At 44.5% G+C, this 20,093-nt stretch overlaps 1 protein-coding gene across 1 annotated transcript; it reads right to left on the bottom strand.

Moving 5' to 3' along the window:
- Positions 1-466: 466 nt before the first annotated feature.
- LOC144610658 (surfeit locus protein 4-like) lies at positions 467-15,122 on the bottom strand. The gene is made up of 6 exons (XM_078429526.1): positions 15,000-15,122; positions 8,529-8,715; positions 5,783-5,859; positions 5,432-5,475; positions 4,585-4,771; positions 467-2,276 (listed from the first exon to the last, which is right to left on the bottom strand). The coding sequence occupies exons 1-6, from the start codon at positions 15,048-15,050 to the stop codon at positions 2,013-2,015; spliced, it is 810 nt and encodes a 269-aa protein (XP_078285652.1). The 5' UTR covers positions 15,051-15,122; the 3' UTR covers positions 467-2,012.
- Positions 15,123-20,093: the final 4,971 nt, after the last annotated feature.

The raw sequence follows: 20,093 nt of genomic DNA, 5'->3' as shown, positions 1-20,093 counted from the left end.
TTAATGTTCACAAATGAAGTACTGTATGCAGACGAGAGAGGATGCAAATGTCCTCAATGTCCAGGAAGGATGACATTCAAACTAGATTGATGAGGCAGAGTTCTCAGTGTCGGAGCAAAGAAGATTTGAGAGCAGTGAGATGTGTTCAGAAGCATGACAGGTTTAGGTGGTGTAAATAGAGACTGTTCTCATTAGTGCAGGTTTCAGAAACTAGGACATGATGGCCCAAAGAAACAAGGGAATATAAGGGATATTTGTGTGCAGGAAGTATTAATGATTTGGAGTTTACTGCCTGAAATCAAAGCTTTCAGAAGTAACTTGAACCAATAGATAAAAGGGAAAAAAATACTTTCAGAACTAGAGAAAAAAGGGTGCGTGGGAGGTGCAGTGTCCAAAGGAAGCATCCTGTGCTGCACAATTAGATTCCATATAGAACAAACCAGTTTTTCAATGCATTTAATGTCATCCGGCAGAATTGTAAATACAGCCACAATGTCACGACATTCAATAGTCAGCAATGCCTACATTTACTGCTGCAGAATCTTCAGACACTTTCATACTAAACACATTAAAACCTATTTATAAAACAGTGAAGTGTCCGCATAAAATGGTTTTGGCAAATTGTGTACCAGTCGTACTGCAATGTTTAGAGGCTTCGGTGATTGAAACCGTTGAATTTTTGCACGTCTCGCAACTTTGATTTCGTACACGTGTAAGATGCAGCCTCCTCGTCCTCTCCCCCTGAATCTTTCTCAATGCAACTCCAGTCAGGAAGCCACTGCAACAGGGGAAGTGGTCACGAGGAAAGATTGAGGAACCAAAGTATTTTAATACTGCCACGTCTCTTACTGGTCATCAACACGGTTACATACCCCCAATGAGTATCTGATTTGTATTCTTCTTGTGCTTTCGTGGAGTGACATCTAACACAATGCCGGCACCTCCTTAACAAAATGGGGGGGAGAAGAGGAGGCTGTGATGCACCAGTCCATGGTACTTGCCTGTTGCCCGATGGCACTGGCAATAATATTGAAACACTTGACTTCTGAAATATGACCAATAAATATAATTGACGCTCCAACACATGGAAAAGAGAGCTTGGCTTTAGCCAAGGAGCTAATAAAGGACAAGCAAAACATTGTCAATAAGAAGCTTTTTAAGTACAGTGTCTGTTAAAAGATTGTTTTTGAGTTACACAAAGCTGATTGTTTGACTGCTCGTTCAGCCAGTCAGTGTACAGGTATTGTGCCCACCCTTCATTCTGCCATCGGGTGCTGGCTTACCAAAGACATTGAATTAAAGACAATTAAAACAAACATTTGGTCTTCAGTCTGGCCAGGAAAGGAAAGCAGATATCTTCCCAGCGTTGCCTTCGTAAAAGAACTGTTGAAATTCAAAACAATAACGCATTGCTGTGCAAGGCACTTCAATTTGTAATCAGGTAGCTGTATCATGTTATCATGTTTTAATGTTTATAGCATCTGAATATTCATTTCATTTAAATGGTATGCTGATAGGATATCCAAGATAAACTGATCAGCTGTGTTTTCTTATGAAACCAGTTGAAATGGAGGACAGAGTTTAAGGAATGTGTATGAGCCACTTGTTTAGATAAAGCATTTGAGACGCAGTGCCTTCCGTGACCATTCTTTACCATTAAACCTAACAGAATTGTCTAATTACCCATGAAGTCATCTTGCTCATAGAATTTATTAGATTATCTGAAACATTAAAATACCTCCCAGCCAATCATCCTCTGGTACTGATTGTACCAGAATGTTCTGTGAAGAAAGATTGTACCAGAACAGACTGCCTGGTAAATTTTGGCACCGATTTTAACATGACTTAATACCCAAACACTGGTAGGGAAGGAAAAATGGATGTGATTTTTAAGTTTCACTTGACGCCTGAGGGAATGAAATCCAGCTTCAGACAGAGAAACTTTACGGTAGAAACAATTAAAAATATGACACAAATATATATATATATATTTCCCTTCTCACAATCCCCAATCACCACTTCTTTTTATGTTCGTCCATGGAGACTCCACCAGGCCCCAGTGCTACAACTAAGAGAAGGCCTCCGATTACAGACATGGTTTGGAAAAAGTCATACTTTAAGAAGTCATGTATGGCGTAAGTCGAAACGCTCCAGAAAGGATTCTGAATCACATTCAACACAAAGAGCCAAATGACCAGTGTGAGAGCAGCCAACTTTGTCTTGAAACCAACTGCCACGAGGATTATCAAGGTAGTGCCAACAATATCTTGAAGTATCTTAGGGAGAGAAAAAAAAGATACAGTTAGGGAATTTTCCATCTTTAAAAAAAAACTCTTGCCGCCCTGCTTCCTACAAATGTGTCTTCAGACTCATGTCATCGTGGTTGGAGCTGCCTCTGAAGTGGCCCAGTAAACTATTCTAGTCAAGGGCCATTGATGCTGATAGTTACACGGTGGCACAGTGGTAGAGTTGTTGCCTTACAGTTGTACGGAGTTTGGACGTTCTCCCCGTGAGTGTTCTCCGAGATATTCGGTTTCCTCCCACACTCCAAAGACGTGCAGGTATGTAGGTAAATAGGCTTGGTGTAAAATGTAAAATTGTTCCTGGTGTGTATAGGATGGTGTTAATGTGCGGGGATCGCTGGTCGGTGCGGACTCGGTGGGCCGAAGGGCCTGTTTCCGTACGGTATCTCTAACCTAAACTAATGCCCACTTCCCAGGAATGAATAAAAGAACCATGAACAACAAACTTTGCATGGTCTTTTGGAGTATGACACATCCTTGACTGGTACAAATACATAAGCAGCCCATGAACCCTGTCCAACATTCAATTCATTTATAGCTGCTTTATATCTCAACTATCCAGAAACATTAATACCCTTAATACCATTAATACCCGTGGCTGATAAAACAATTGGTGTTTTTAGAGTTTAAATTTACAAGCTTCAAGAGCACTTTTGAGTAGGAAGATTCAGACTACAACTCTGTGAAGAAGTGCTTCTTGATCAGTCAAGATACAAGTTTGTTCATTCTTGTTCTGGACTAACCGAGGAAATGGTCCCTCTTTATACACATGATCAAACCTTAAATCATCTCAAAACACTTCAGTTATGTTGCACTTTATCTTCTAAGCTCAAGGATCTTTTCAGTCAAAATAGCCTGTTATCCTCAGGCAGCCTTCTCAAGCTTTAAGTATTATATTCAAGAAGTGGGGTTCACAGCAAGTCAAATACCAATGTAAAACAAGACCATTTAACTGTGATTCACTGCTAAGCTGGATTACGACCTTAACCAGTGTCAACACCCGTGTACTTCTTGGTTGACAGGATAAACTTGATAGCCAAGAGTTGATAAGTGTGACACAAAAGCTGAAGTAATCCAGCGGGTCAGACGGCATCTTTGGAGAAAAGGAACAAGTGACGTTTCGGGTCGAGACCTGAATATGGGTTAAACCAGCATCTGCAGTTCCTTCCTACACAGTGATAAGTGTGGATTGGTAGTAGCATCTAACAGCATAGAGTTTATAACAACATCATCGATTTATTTATGCCTTTAACAATGCAAAATGATTGAAGATAATTTACAAAAGCAACAATAAAAATAAATTGAGCCACGTAAGGATGAAAGGGAAGCAGACCATAAGTTATGACCTCCCCACCATCAAAAGGATCTATGGAAAGAATGCCTCAAAGAGGCAGCCACACCACCCTCTCATTACACTCCTGCTATTGGAAAGAAGGTATAGGAGTCTGAAAACTGTAACCTCCAAGTTCAAGAACAGCATCTTCCCAATAACCATTAGACTATTGAACACCGCAAAACAATAATTAAACTATGGACTGTCTTGGTTCCACTAAAGACTTTGGGCTTTTCTGCACTTGTATTGGGGAGATTAATTTATTGATTTTTTTGTTTATTATATGTTATCTATGAATATTGTGTTTACAGGCCTGTTATGCTGCTGCAAGTAAGAATTTAAATGTACCATTGTCGGTACACATGGCAATTAAACACTTGACTCTCTGGAATTCTCCAATTTTAAGTAAGATGTCCCTATCCCGTCTCTCTTTCTACTGCCCCCCCCCCCCCCCCACCTCACACCATGCGTAGTATTTCTCGTACTATCCTAATCTTTCCATCAGGTTCTCCAGATATTTTAGGGACTCAAATGTTATCACTCATACATTTGAATGTAATCAAATATATTTGAAGCTTCACATCCAATTTGCATGCGATCCAGAGCTAGGCAAAGTTTGATTTGATAGGAGTGAGAAGTTGCTATCAGTCAGTCAGTGGGCAAAACTGGGCAGAAATAAATCAAAGATAGGCACAAAAGGCTGGAGTAACTCAGTGGGACAGGCATCTCTGGAGAGAAGGAATGGGTGACGTTTCGGGTCCAAAGAAGGGTCTCGACCCGAAACGTCACCAATTTACTCACCAACATTGTTATGCAATTGTACAGCGAGGTAGAATATTCCTGCTTACGATATTGAGAAGACATTCCTTTTAAAATTTATCACAAGGTCTGGTATCAAATAAATAGGTATTGGGCATATTAAATGGAGGTAATTTTTAAATCACTCACCATAAGTGCATTGAAAGAGAAGTGCAACAAAGTCATAAACATCAGGACAAGTAGGACACGACCACCCAGTTGCATGTACTGACGCGGGGAATTAGTGCCCATGGTAGGCACACCTGCAAACATGGTTTTCCCATCAGATCGAGATTCGGCCAACAGCAGTAGCAAGCCACCTCCAAGTGCAAGATTCCTACAGAAAAAGTCAAACAGGATTCTTTGTCAATAAAAGCGATGGCTAAAATTTGCAAAACAAAATATGGTACTTCTTGCAGGTTTTGCTTAGGAAAAACTTTTCAGTCAGAGAGTTGTGAATCTGTTGAATTCTCTGCCTCAGAAGGCAATGGGGGACAATTCTCTGAATGCATTCAAGAAAGAGCTCTTAAGGGTAGCGGAGGTATAGGGAGAAGGCAGGAACGGGGTACTGATTGAGAATGATCAGCCATGATCACATTGAATGGTGGTGCTGGCTCGAAGGGCCGAATGGCCTACTCCTACACCTATTGTCTATATTTCTTCATCACACGAGGTTTTGAGAAAACCATTAGCAGGTTAGAATTTTTTTTTTTTAAACTGCATTTTCAACTTCAACAACACAAGGAATCATAAGCACCTGTTCAGTACTGCCTTCAACCACTGAAGGTCACCTCACCTTCTGTCTCCTTTCTCTGTTCATTTATTTATTTACTTATTTATCTATTTATTCATTTCCCTATGTTCTCAAAATCTCTGTAAAGCGTCTTTGAGTATATGAAAAGCGCTATATAAATAAAATGCATTATTATTATTATTATTATTATTATTTCACGTTTATTGGCAAATCGTTAGTTACTGTCAAGCTTGCAATAATTACCTCATAAGGAAATGAATATCCCAGAGAATACTGTATGCAAGAGTCTGGGAAAAAATGACAAAGTTGCATTATTGCCTTAAAACCCTAACAACCAAAGGCAAGTGGCAAATACATTCATCTTGGAATCACTAAATGTTTTTCTAACCCAGAGGGATAATTTATTTAGTAAAACATTGCATCCTCCTGAAGGAACATCAGATGAATAAAATGGAATATACTCAGAGGGTATATTAAACGGGAATTACAATGTTTTTTTTTTACATAAACAGGTAATATCTTTCACAGAGGCAGCCACAAGATTAATTCAGTCAGCACTCTGAACTTGTGCATAAAATAAAATGTGTTACTTACCTGCATGACAATGAGTAAAAATAAACCACCACAAGCATAAGGAACAAACTTCCGGGTCAGTACGAGGATGCAACCACCTGTTAAAAAAAAAACGTGACTTAAAAAACATATTTCACAGCAACAAAATTACCAAACACTGCCTGCACTAGTTTATCCGAAACAGTTTTAATCAATACTTAACTAGCATTGTCAGAAATTAGCAGAGAGCTGTGAAAATTTCAAAAGCTACTCACAATCTCATACCACATCTCTCATTTCTATTAATTTCTATAAAGTGAACATGAGGATTATACATCCAAGTAAGACACAAAATATGTACCATTTCCGATGATTGCAAATACAATAATTAATTATTACTTTTTTTGTGTATGATTTCACATATTTTGGAAAAAATAAGGCAATCAGGCAACCTCAACATGTTTTTACGAAAATAAAATTTGTTTGACCAAGTTTTTGGTTTCTCCTGAAGTAGTAATATGTCATATAGTCAGAGAGTGATACAGTGTGGAAACAAGCCCTTCGGCCCAACTTGCCCACACTGACCAACATGTCCCAGCTACAGTCCCACCTGCCAGCATATCCCTCCAAACCTGTCCTATCCATGTACCTGTCTAACTGTTTCTTAAATGTTGGGATAGTCCCTGCCTCCTCTGGCAGCTTGATCCATACATCCACCACCCTTTGTGTGCTGTGGATAAAGGTGCACCAGTGGAAGTACTATACTGAGTTGAGAATGCATTGGATAACGTGATGCATCAAAGGTTATTCGTGGATAATGGAGCTGGATGGTTCTGCACTGATGGAGACTAAGTTCCTGGCATGATCAGCACAGCGATAGGTGAGAGCAGGAGTTCACACCAGTCTCCCAGCACAACAGCATATTTATAAATATGTGATAAACCATTTAATCACAAATTCCAACTGCACGGGGTATGGGGAGAAGGCAGGAACAGGGTACTGATTGAGAATGATCAGCCATGATCAGATTGAATGGTGGTGCTGGCTCGAAGGGCCGAATGGCCTCCTCCTGCACCTATTGTCTATTGTCAGACATCCCTGGGAATAAATACTGAGCATTAAGTAGGGTTCCAATGTACCCTTTACGAATGGGCGGTAATGGGATAGCGGTAGAGCTGCTGCCTTGCAGTGCCAGAGATCCAGGTTCGATTCTGACACATCTTCCGTAAAGTTCTGGTGACCTACTTTTAGCTATCTAATGCTCCTTACCACAGCTGCACTGCGCACTAACACTATCCTGCACACACTAGGGACAATTTACAATTGTACCAAGCCAATTAACCTACAAACCTGTAGGTCTTTGGAATGTGGGAGGAAACTGGAGATCCTGGGGAAAACCCATGCGGTCACGGGGAGAACGTACAAACTCCGTACAGACAAGCATCCGTAGTCAGGATCAAACCCGGGTCTCTGGCGCTGTAAGGCAGCAACTTTACTGCTGTGCCACCACAATTTATTTCAACAAATACCTATTGATCCATGTGTGGGTCAGGTAGGTGGGCGAGGTAGTGGAAAACGTCAAGACAGATTGAAAGGTAATTTTTCAGTTATAGCTTCAAGAGACTTTGTGGGTAAAAAGAAAGGGGAAATTGAATGGAGTTACAGGAACTAATGGCTAAATAAGCTCAAAAGAGGTGCAGGCAGGGAAGTAGGGAAGCAGGCAGGGAAGAGGTAGGCCATTTAGAACTGAGATGAGGAAAAACTTTTTCAGTCAGAGAGTTGTGAATCTGAGGAATTCACTGCCTCAGAAGGCAGTGGAGGCCAATTCTCTGTGTAGGATCCTTGCATTCAAGAGAGAGCTGGATAGAGCTCTTAAGGATAGCGGAGTCAGGGGGTATGGGGAGAAGGCAGGAACTGAGTACTGATTGAGAATGATCAGCCATGATCACATTGAATGGCGGTTGGCTCGAAGGGCCGAATGGCCTCCTCCTGCATCTATTGTCTAAGTAATATTTGGGAGAGAAATGGCCTAACCCTTTTCCTCAAACTCAATGGAGATGGTGATAAAGCAGTATTTTTTACTGGATGTGTAATGTAGAGGCTTGGCAACACAAGATCAAATCCTACCATTGCAGTTGGGGAGTTTTCATTGTAAATCAAATGAAAAAAAAAATGGAGTTAAAAGGTTAAAAGATTGGAATCAGTAACTGTGACCATAAAACAACCAGTCTGTCCCAACTAATCTGCTTTAGGAAAAGCAATTTGCCATCCTTACCTGGTCTGGCCTTTGTGCAATTTCAGATTCAAAGCAATGTGGTTGACCCTTAATAGATCCATTAACCCAGCACGATGTTCAGTTGTACCAAACTACTGCACATCTTCATTGCATTCATTACAATGGGTGAAAGGCAGTGGCTATCAGTCCAAAGCCAACTGTGGATGGGCAATAAACGTTGGCCTTGCCAGCGACATCGATGGTTCAATTGTATTTTATTGCCACAGTGAAATACTTTGCTTTGTATACGACTTAGTAAAATCAAACTACATATAACCACAATGTACACAAGTTCAAAAGTGTAACGACTGTAGTGTAAGAATAGTAGACTTCACTGAAAAGTTGTGTGAAGTAATACAATGCTAGGCAAGATCTTGTACAACGCTTTTGGACGCAAACATCTGATTGAGTTTATAACTAAATACAAAGTTTCATATCCATTGTCTGGTCAGACCAAATTACTCAAGAGCTGAACATGCTATGAATTTCTTCACTACTATTCCAATGACTCACCAAGCTGCCCCAACAAGTTAAGCAGAACAAACAGAGTGCCAAAGAAGGCCCCACAATGCCAGCTTGAGTTGATATAATCCCGTTGGTCATTCCACTGGAACCACATGCGAATCCCATCTTCCAGGAATGTGCTGATTAGACACAAGTGTGCAACATGAGGCAGGAAACGCTTCGTAACCCGCAGGAACTGGAAAGCAACATACAAACTTATATTAGAAAACACCTACTAATGAGCCACGACTGAATTGCTTGCACTTGGCCTGAACAATCACATTTCTGCTGCACCAGGTGGTTGGTTATTAACATTGTCCTTGGAACAAGAAACAGAAGAATATTGGAAAGGAGCAAAATGGAATGCATGGGACAAATTGTTTTCCTGAATCTACATCCCTCAGGATATTCAAACATAAAAAGTTAAATGATAGTATTAAAATGCAGTTGTTTTGGCTTTAGGAATCAATTTACAGAAGTTGGAGGAGGATAATTAATTGCGAGATAGAACGGCCAACACAATTCTGGGACAATAAAAGCACATAGAAAGAAATATTCATCAAGGGAACATAACACACAAAACACATCTGTGAGCGGTAAAAAAGATTTTTGTCCTTCAAATAATCTGTTGGATAATTGGGAGTTCAGATTTTGGAGGTCACGCTGATAATTTTTACATGCCTGTTAAAAACCCCACGAATCATTGAACACTTAAACCAAGAAAAATGTGTCCTTGTGTAAAGATTTACGTATCAAACCATCTGGGTCCTGGGCGATCATGTAGCTAAGAGGCAGTATTGTTACAATTAATTATCTTATAATGAAAGGTTTCAGTGGTTTTCAATAAAGGCGATCACCTTTCAGACACAGTCCATAAGGTATCATAAACACAGTGAACCATTCAGACTATTGCATCAGTTGCTGCTTAATGAAGCACACCTTTCAGTCCTTTAAGTTTATTCTGCAAATATTTATCTTTTTAAAAAAATAAAAGATTATGGATAGAATTCCTCATAAGGGTCTTCTTACATGTTATCATATTATCATAGAAAGACACAAAATGCTGGAGTAACTCAGTGGGGACAGGCAACTTCTGGAGTTAAGGAATATGTGACGTCTCCCATTCGTTCCCAAACGTCACCTCTTCCTTCTCTCCAGAGATGCTGCCTGTCCCGCTGAGTTATTCCAGCTTTTTGTGTCTATCTCAGTGTAAACCAGGATGTGTTCCTTCCTACACATCATATTATCATGTGTATGAAGGAATTCAAAAGCTGGTTGAAACCAAAAAGGAAGGGGGGGGGGGGGGGGGGGGGGTGGAAGAAGGAAAGGGGATCCAGTGGGAGTGTGTGGACGTTAGGCAGATGGTAGAGGGACAGTGGGGATAGAGACAATGGTCTGTGGGATCCTTATCACCCCTGGGAATAAAACACATGAGTGAGAGGATAGACACAAAATGCCAGAGTAACTCAGTAGAACAGACAGCATCTCTGGATAGAAGGAATGGGTGACCCTTCTTCAGACAGAGCCTCGACCCCAAACATCCATTCCTTCTATCCAGAGATGCTGCCTGTTCCGTCGAGTTACTCCAGCATTTTGTGTCTATCTTTGGTGTAAACCAGCATCTGCAGTTCCTTCCTACACGTGAGTGAGAGGACCAGGATAGAGAGGAAAAAAGAGAAAAGGACAGACGGCAGGTAGGTTTCCTGAAAATGGGAGATTTCAATGTCATGCGGTTGGGTTGTAGCCCACCCAAGCCGAATATGAGGTGCATTCTTGCATGTGGCTTTGCTCTGGCAATGGAAGAGGCTGAAGACTGCAGGTCATTATGGGAATGGGAATGGGAAATTAAGTGCCTTAAAACTGGGAGCTCCGACTGGCCCTGGTGGACAGACGGCATGTGCTCATTGAAGAGGTTGCTCGCATTTGGTCTAACTGATATAGGAGAGAGCACATCAAGAACATCAAATGCAATGGACTAGGTTGGGTGATTCTGTCGCACCAAGAAAGGCTATTTAGGTCCCTGAAGAAAGGAGGTGCAGTAAACTGGTTTTACCTCTTATGGTTGCTGGGGAAAATGTCGGTGGATGAATGAAGCAGGGAGTCACAGAGAGGTCCCTGTGGAAAACAGAAAGAGATGGGGATGAGAAGATGTGACTGCCGACAGAAATGTTGAAGAATGATCTCCTGGATGCAGAGGCTGGAAGGGTGTAAGGTAAGAACTAAGGGAGGGATGGTGGTGGAGTAAGAGCAGATGAGTAGGATTACATTTTAACACAGTAAGTGGTTAAGGGTCTGGAATACACTACCTGGGGTAGGTTGCCGAGGCAGATTCAATTGCTTTCATAAAGGAGCGGGAGTAGTATCTGGAATGGAGAGAATTTGAGGACATGGGAGAGAGAGAGGGGGTGTGGAAATGGCTGGATTACTCCTACATACGGCCAGTAAAGACTCAATGTGCCAAACAACTCATTCCTTTTTGTAATCATTCTCTAATTCTGAGAAGCAGTCATTTCATGTACGAAATGTTATACATGGAGTTCCTCAAAAGTTGGCAAACCTGATCAAACAAGGTTCCACATGACAACACCCTGTCACCTTCAAACCAATGCTCTGAAGAAAGGATATTTATCCCAGTAATAGTCAACCTCAAAATTGACCTTTTATTGTTGCTCCAAAATAGCCTTAAAAGTTGATGGCCCAGAATAATCTGCATGGATCCAACCTGACTGTATGTTTCTTTTTTTTTTCCTAATCAAATGTGCAGCACTTTGGTCAACGTGGGTTGTTTTTAAATGTGCTATACAAATAAAATTGACTTGACTTGATGGTAAATGTGGCTTTTCGTATGCCGAACAACCATGCTTCTTACCCTATCACGAATGCTTCTTACCCTATCACGAGCTATTGAGTCAGCACACAAGCATTTATACTCTCTCAAGAACAGACATCATTCTCCAATATTTCTTCAATCCTCCGACCAACTCTCATCTCCTGCTCCTTTGACTCTATTCTTTCCAAAATGCTGACAAACTTCCAATCCTGGCTTTCCTGTTTTTGTCAACAGATACCCCCACACAGAGCATCCTGTTTCTTTGAAATCTGCTATCATCATTCTGTTAAAAAATAAATAAATCCTTACCTATGTCGTCCCGGCAAACTGACAAACCTTAAAAATCCTTGAACATGTCGGAACCTCCCATCCTGGGACAGTTTCCCTCAACCTACTCTTTTAATCCTTTTCCCACTGTACCTAAAAGCAAACCTGACATGTTGTGATGATCACAAAGGGTTTCTACACTTATCACTGCCTCATCATCAACTTGCCAGGAGCCTTTGACACCAATGATCACGCCATGCTCCAACTTCTCTCCGCGATCATCCAATTGTGTGGGTTCCACTGCCTGAATCTAGTCGCCGTCTAGAGCAGCATGGTGGCGCAGCGGTAGAGTTGCTGCCTTACAGTGCTCGCAGTGCCGGAGACCCGGGTTCGATCCCGACTACAGGTGTTGTCTGTACGGAGTTTGTACGTTCTCCCCGTGACTGCATGGGTTTTCTTTGAGATCTTTGGTTTCCTCCCACACTCCAACAACGTATAGGTTTGTAGGTTAATTGGTTTGGTAGAAATGCAAGTTGTCCCTCGTGTGCATAGGGTGGTGTTAATGTGCGGGGATCACTGGTCGGTGTGCCAAAGGGCCTGTTTCCACACTATATCTCTAAACTAAAAACTAAAATTGTTATTTATTCAACGATGCTCCGACAATAATCTGTTATTTTTCTTCCCATATTCTTCCATGACCTTTCTTCCCATATCCCACCATAATGTCAGTTGCTTCCTCCTATTTTTCAACTATATCCAAATCTCAGCAATATGATCCAAAAACCATATTTACATATGCCGACAATACCCAGGTCTATCTAACCATAATTTTCAGTTGTGATGGGAGATTTTCCAATATGAAACAGTAGCCATTTGTTCCTCCAAAGGTTCTACCTTTCAACATTTGTGTTATCACCTCACCACAATCACTCTGACTCCTCCACTATCTCTAAACTATCATGTCTCTAATTAAAAATGTTCTTGAAAATAATTATTAGGAAGGCCAAAGGCAGTTCTTTGGTCCCTTTTACGATTTCCATTCACGCTTTGAGGTTTTATTCTGCTCTCAACCACCCTTTTATTATGGACAGAATAAAAAAGATAAGCAAAATTGTCAGTAAAGATGTACTGTGTTTGCACAGTATTGAAAGTACTAACAGGACTGAAAATCGATTAATTCCCAGGACCCGATGACCTGTTTCCTAAGATTTAGAAATCAAAGGCTGTAGAGATAGTGAATGTATTGGTTGTCATTTTCCAAAATTTCATATACTGTAGAACAGGTCCCAGAGATTGTAAAGTAAGCAGACATAACCCCAATGTTGAAAGAAGATAGAAAACTAAGGAAAGCTATGTCGCATGTCAGTAAGAGGGTACACATTATAATCTATTATTGAGGAAGTGGCAACATGTTTCTTAGAAAATATTAATAGGATTGGGCAGAATAAACATGCTATGAAAGAGGAATCACCTTTCACAAATTTGTTAAGGGTTGTTTGAAGTTGTAACTGGCAAATTAGGTAAGGTAGCTAGGAGTGGACATGGCATATTTGTGCTTTACAAAAGCCTTTGATAAGAAGGCATATACATGTCATTATACAAAATTGGAGCAGTGGGATAAGTAATAATACCCTGGCATGGATTGAGGATTGGTCCATCTCCTCAAGGTATGCCCACTTTGAAGAAGTTCTGCTCCTCTCTCTGATTGGAGCCCTGTAAGACCCTCTCTCTCACTGCTCCCCCACTGTGATTCCTGCTGTCTTCCAGAGTCTGAAGAAGGGTGCCAACCTGAAGTGTGGCCATCCATGTTAGACAATATCTAGGGATACTGCTGAACCCACTGAGTTACTTTTAGCATTTTGTCTCTTTCCATAAAATAAATAGGTAGTTTTCAGATTGGGAGGCTGTGTCTAGTGCCTCTGGGATCCCAGCTGTTCACAACCAACATCAATGAATTGGGTGAAGGAATTAAAAGTAGTTCATCCATGTGTGATAGAAAGTGGTGGTGTCAGTAAGGTGGATGTGCAGACACTCAGGGGATTGTAGACAGGTTAAGTTTAACACCTACCTCTTTGTGCACCTGCCCCCAAAATATCTCCTTGACCATTCTTGTTTGGAAACACAGTATGAGCTTTTTGCTACTTTCAAGATTGTTAAAACATAGAAAATAGGTGCAGGAGGCCATACGGCCCTTTGAGCCAGCACCGCCATTCATTGTGATCATGGCTGATCGTCCCCAATCAATAACCCGTGCCTGCCTTCTCCCCATATCCCTTGATTACACTAGCCCCTAAAGCTCTATCTAACTCTCTCTCAAATCCATCCAGTGAATTGGCCTCCACTGCCTTCTGTGGCAGAGAATTCCACAAATTCACAACTCTCTGGGTGAAAACGTTTTTTCTCACCTCAGTTTTAAATGGCCTCCCCTTTATTCTAAGACTGTGGGGCACCTGGTTCTGGACTCGCCCCGACATTGGGAACATTTTTCCTGCATCTAGCTTGTCCAGTCCTTTTATAATTTTATACGTTTCTAATAAGATCCTCTCTCATCCTTCTAAACTCCAGTGAAATACAAGCCCAAAACTTCTGCAGAACGTTATTCTCCGAATAGGATTATTCTAAATACTATAAGAAAATAACTGCAGATGCTGGTACAAATCGATTTATTCACAAAATGCTGGAGTAACTCAGGCAGGTCAGGCAGCATCTCGGGAGAGAAGGAATGGGTGACGTTTCGGGTCAAGAACCTTCTTCAGACTTATTATTCTAAATACTGTTTGATGTAGATCTTGTGGGGGGGGGGGGGGGGGGTTTAAGACAGGAACTTTAACTTTTGCTCTTGGATTAGCTGTTGAACTAAAATACAGCACCGGTGGGTGGTGGACTGCACAGTTATTTCCAAGTGATGTGGAGCTGGGGATCAATGTGGAAATTACCCTCATGAACTACTTTACCCTTTACCCTTTACCCTTTACCCCCCTCCCCCCTCCCCCCCTCCCCCCTGCCTGGTTGAGGGGAGCCATCGTCACCGCATCTTGCCCTTGTCTTTATAACCCCCCCCCCGCCGCCCCGTGACAGGGGGGCTGAGGGGGTGCCTGGTTGAGGGGAGCCGTCGTCACCGCATCTTGCCCTTGTCTTTATACCCCGCCCCGTGACAGGGGGGCTGAGGGGGTGCCTGGTTGAGGGGAGCCGTCGTCACCGCATCTTGCCCTTGTGTTTATACCCCCTCGCCCCGTGACAAGGGGGCTGAGGGGGTGGGAGCCGGCGGCTGCAGCACCCTGACTAGGCCGGAGGGGTGAGGGTGTTGTGGTGGTAGTAGTTGGTAGTAGTAGTAGTAGTAGTAGGAGGAGGCCGAGGCCATCTCTCTCTTTCTCCTCACGTACCTGGTCGGCGAGGTCCTCGGCGGTCCCCATCATGATAGTCGGATTCGCCATGTCTTGTCTGTCTGTCTGTCGTTCGCTCGCTCGCGCTCTCTCTCTCTCGGCGCTCGTGAAGGGGCGGGAAAGGAGGGGGGGGGGGGGCCGCGGGGCGCGCGCCAGCGTGGGCGGGGCTTCGCTCCCAATGCCACGTCAGTGGAGGGGGAGCACGGGCACGCGCGCCGGAGCGGGCGGGAGAGGGCGCGCGAGAGGGCGGGCTCGAGCTCGAGCTCGAGCGAAGGGAAAAGCGGACCCAATAGAGCAAATGGACCTTTTGTACACGCGGGACTTGGACAGAAGAAGGGAATGCGGACCCAATAGAGCAAATGAACCTTTATACACGCGAAGGGAAAGCGGACCCAATAGAGCAAATGAACCTTTACACACGCGAAGGGAAAGCGGACCCAATAGAGCAAATGAACCTTTATACACGCGAAGGGAAAGCGGACCCAATAGAGCAAATGAACTTTTACACACGCGGGGCTTGGACAGAAGAAGGGAATGCGGACCCAATAGAGCAAATGACAATAGACAATAGGTGCAGGAGGAGGCCATTAGGCCCTTCGAGCCTGTACGCACCGCCATTCAATGTGATCATGGCTGATCATTCTCAATCAGTACCCCGTTCCTGCCTTCTCCCCATACCCCCTGACTCCGCTATCCTTAAGAGCTCTATCCAGCTCTCTCTTGAATGCATTCAGAGAATTGGCCTCCACTGCCTTCTGAGGCAGAGAATTCCACAGATTCACAACTCTCTGACTGAAAAAGTTTTTCCTCATCTCAGTTCTAAATGGCCTACCCCTTATTCTTAAACTGTGGCCCCTGGTTCTGGACTCCCCCAACATTGGGAACATGTTTCCTGCCTCTAACGTGTCCAACCCCTTAATAATCTTATACGTTTCGATAAGATCTCCTCTCATCCTTCTAAATTCCAGTGTATACAAGCCTAGTCGCTCCAGTTTTTCAACATATGACAGTCCCGCCATTCCGGGAATTAACCTAGTAAACCTACGCTGCACGCCCTCAATAGCAAGAATATCCTTCCTCAAATTTGGAGACCAAAACTGCACACAGTACTCCAGGTGCGGTCTCACTAGGGCCCTGTACAACTGCACACAGTACTCCAGGTGCGGTCTCACTAGGGCCCTGTACAACTGCACACAGTACTCCAGGTGCGGTCTCACTAGGGCCCTGTACAACTGCACACAGTACTCCAGGTGCGGTCTCACTAGGGCCCTGTACAAGTGGACCTTTATACACGCGGGGCTTGGACAGAAGAAGGGAAAGCGGACCCAATAGAGCAAACGTGACAAGGCTGGGACTTAGGAGGGGAAAGGGGACACAATCTAAAGCAAACGTGAAGAGGGAGGCGAGGGAAGACACATCAAAGGGGAGGCGAAAGTGAGATAGACATTGTCCATGGGAAAGAAAACTGCAGAAGCTGGTTTAAATCGAAGGTAGACACAAAATGTAACTCAGCGGGTCAGGTAGCATCTCTGGAGAGAAGGAATGGGTGACATTTCGGGGCGAGACCCTTCTTCAGACTGATGTCAGGGGAGGAGGGGGCGAGACAAACCCCTTCCCTGACATCAGTCTGAAGAAGGGGCTCGGCCCATTCCTTCTCTCTCCTGTGATGCTGCCTGACCCGTTGAGTTACTCCAGCATTTTGTGTCTACCTTCGAGACATTGCCCATAACACGCGGGCTGGACGGGAGGGGGAAAGCTGGGCAGCATCTATGGAGACCCTTCTTTCTCTACTAGATCCGCTCTCCCTCCCATCCCATTCAACCCCGCGCCTCATGGACGTTGTCCCTCTCATTTGCGTTCGCTTGGATTTATTTCTCCATGGATTGTGGACACAAAATGCTAGAATAACTCAGCAGGTCCGGTATCTCTGGAGAGTGTGACGTTTCGGTTCGCTTCTTTAGGCTGATTCACATATTGATTTTTCCATTCTGTATCTTAATTAAACTCCTCTCCTTCTTTCCCCACCCTCGCCGGGCTTTCTCTATTGGGGACAGGCAACATCTCTGGAGAAAAGGACTAGGTGATGTTACAGGGTTTTCCCCATTCAGCTCGCCTATGATGGGCAGTGTCGCTCTCAGGAACTACAGATCCTGGTTTGGGCCATAGATGGTCGAGACAGGCTCTTCAAGAAGGGTCTCGCATCGCCTATTCCCTTTCTCCAGTATCTCTCTCTTTCGCGTCCGCTTTGATTTTTCCTCCCCGTACCACTGTATCCCTATTGAAGGTATTTATTCACAAAATGCTGGAGTAACTCAGCAGGTCGGGCAGCATCTCGGGAGAGAAGGAATGGGTGACGTTTCGGGTTGAGACCCTTCTTCAGACTGATGCTTGTGTCTGCTTGTGTGTCCCCTCAGTCTGAAGAAGGGTCTCGACCCGAAACGTCACCCATTCCTTCTCTCCTGAGATGCTGCCTGACCTGCTGAGTTACTCCAGCATGTTATGAATAAATACCTTCGATTTGTACCAGCATCTGCAGTTATTTTCTTATACTGTATCCCTATTGGGTCTCCTTTCCCTCCTACCCAGCGCGGATCTCAAGCAAACCCCTCCCCCTTAACTTGCTACGCTTCCTCTGTTGGGACAAAGTGCTGGAGTAACCCAGCGGGCCAAGCAGCATCTCTGGAGAGAACATGGACATTGGCGCTTAGGGGTGGGACCCTTCTCTATTGAGTCCGATCTGCTTCATATCCAGCCCGCGTGTCCCTAAGTCACGAAGATAGACACAAAAAGCTGGAGTAATTAACTCAGCGGGACAAGGCAGCATTTCTAGAGAGAAGGATGGGTGACGTTTCGGGTCGAGATTCCTCTTCTTGGGCATTCCTTTTCTCCAGAGATGCTGCCTGACCCGCTGAGTTTCTCCATCCAGCATTGTGTGTCCATCGGCGGTGTAAATCAGCATCTATCTGTAGTTCCTTCCTACACACATCCTTCCTCCTCCCATCCCAACCTGAAATAGACACAAACATGCTGGAGTAAAACTCAGCGGGACAGGCAGCATCTTGGGCTTTCCCCATCCCGTCCAGCCCGTGCGTTATGGGCTATGTCTCATAAGAAAATAACTGCAGATGCTGGTACAAATCGATTTATTCACAAAATGTTGGAGTAACTCAGCAGGTCAGGCAGCATCTCGGGAGAGATGCTGCCTGACCTGCTGAGTTACTCCAGCATTTTGTGAATAAATGGACTATGTCTCTCTCACTTTCACCTCCCCTTTGATGTGTCCAGCCTCGTCTCCCTCTTCACGTTTGCTTTAGATTGTGTCCCCTTTCCCCTCCCACCCAACCCCGTGTGTAAATCTCTCTCTCTTTTGCGTCCGCTTTGATTTCTCCTCCCCTCCCCCTTCCTCCTTCCCCACCCACCTTCCCTCCCCCCTCCTCCTCCCCCCTCCTTCCCTCCCCCCTCCTTCCCTCCTCCCCTCCTTCCCTCCCCCCCTCCTTCCCTCCCCCCTCCTTCCCTCCTCCCCCCTTCATTCCCTCCCCCCCCTCATTCCCTCCCCCTCATTCCCTCCCCCTCATTCCCTCCCCCTCATTCCCTCCCCCTCATTCCCTCCCCCTCATTCCCTCCCCCTCTCCTTCCCCCCCCTCATCCCCCCCCTCCTTCCCTCCCCCTCCTCCTTCCCCCCCTCCTTCTTCACCCCCTGCTCCCCTCCCCCCTCCTTCCCTTCCACCCCCCCTCCTTCCCTCCCCCCTTTCAAGTCCCAGCCCTTGTCACGTTTGCTCTATTGGGTCGGCTTTCCCTTCCGTCCAGCCGGACAAACGGGGGAGGGTATTAGGGGAGGGGGATTGCTTAAAATCTAGGGAGAGGGGGAAACGCCGGCCCAATAGGGACTGTGGACGTGACACGAAAAAGAATGGTCGAGATTCTTCTTGGTCCTCCAAAATATTCCAAATGGAATTTAAACTGGAGGTGGAAAGAGATAGACAGACCGACGTGAAAGAGTGAGTCAAGAGTGTTTTATTGTCATATGTCCCAGATAGAACAATGAAATACGTACTTGCTGCAGCACAACAGAATATGATACTGGCACTGGAAGGTGATGTTTCGGGGTCGAGATGTTTCGGGGGGGTCGAGACCGTTCTTGAAGAGCCTGGTCCTGAAGATCCCGAAACATCACCTATTCCTTTTCTCCTCAGTTACTATAGCACTTTGAGTCCCAAGAAGGTGGGTGAATTGGGATCAAAAGAAAGAAATCAAAGCGGACGTGAGGTGCAGGGCTGTTTGGGAAAGCTGACCTGATGATAGAGGACATGGATAGGCGACTGTTATTGGTGGGGACCTCTTCGTCAGGCTTGTTTCCGCCAATAGAGAAGCAATGGACGTGGACTGAATGGGAGGGAACGCGGATGCAATAGAGAAAGAAAGTCACAAAGTAACTTCGCGGATCAGGTAGCATCACTGGAGAGAAGAACGTGTGGGTTAGGGTGTGGGAGTTTGTTCCCAATGTTGGGGAAGTCCAGAACAAGGGGTCACAGTTTAAGGATAAGGGGAAGTCTTTTAGGACCGAGATGAGAAAGTTTTTTTTCACACAGAGAGTGGTGAATCTGTGGAATTCTCTGCCACAGAAGGTAGTTGGGGCCAGTTCATTGGCTATATTTAAGAGGGAGTTAGATGTGGCCCTTGTGGCTAAAAGGATCAGGGGGGTATGGAGAGAAGGCAGGTACGGGTTACTGAGTTGGATGATCAGCCATGATCATATTGAATGGTGGTGCAGGCTCGAAGGGCCAACCTGTGTTTCTGGGAGGAGGGAGGGAAAGCGGACCATTTGGGAGGAGGAGGAGGAGGAGGAGGAAGAAGAAGAAGGTAGGAAGGAACTGCACATGTTGGTTTACAGCCACGATAGAAGTGCTGGAGTAACTCAGCAGGTCATGAAAGGAATGGGTGACCTTCCCCCCCCATCTTCAGACTTTAGGATTTGCTCGAGAACCGGAGAGAGAAATCAAAGCGCCCGCAAAAAGAAGGAGAGACTCTGGACGCTGTCCAATGATGTTGGATGGAAAAAAAACGAGGCGGGAAAGGCGGTCGCCGGAGAGAAGA

This window comes from Rhinoraja longicauda, chromosome 37, assembly GCF_053455715.1.
Source record: "Rhinoraja longicauda isolate Sanriku21f chromosome 37, sRhiLon1.1, whole genome shotgun sequence".
Classification (NCBI taxonomy): Eukaryota; Metazoa; Chordata; class Chondrichthyes; order Rajiformes; family Arhynchobatidae; genus Rhinoraja; species Rhinoraja longicauda.
Note: the sequence above shows the minus strand (reverse complement) of the source record. Positions and strands in the feature narration are given on the sequence as shown.

Coding starts and splice junctions, on each gene's coding strand:
- LOC144610658 (XM_078429526.1), bottom strand. CDS start 15,050: ATGGCGAATCCGACTATCATGATGGGGACCGCCGAGGACCTCGCCGAC. Junction 8,716..14,999: donor CCGAGGACCTCGCCGACCAG/GTACGTGAGGAG, acceptor GTTGCTTTCCAG/TTCCTGCGGGTTACGAAGCG. Junction 4,772..5,431: donor GATATTCATTTCCTTATGAG/GTAATTATTGCA, acceptor CTTTTTCTGTAG/GAATCTTGCACTTGGAGGTG.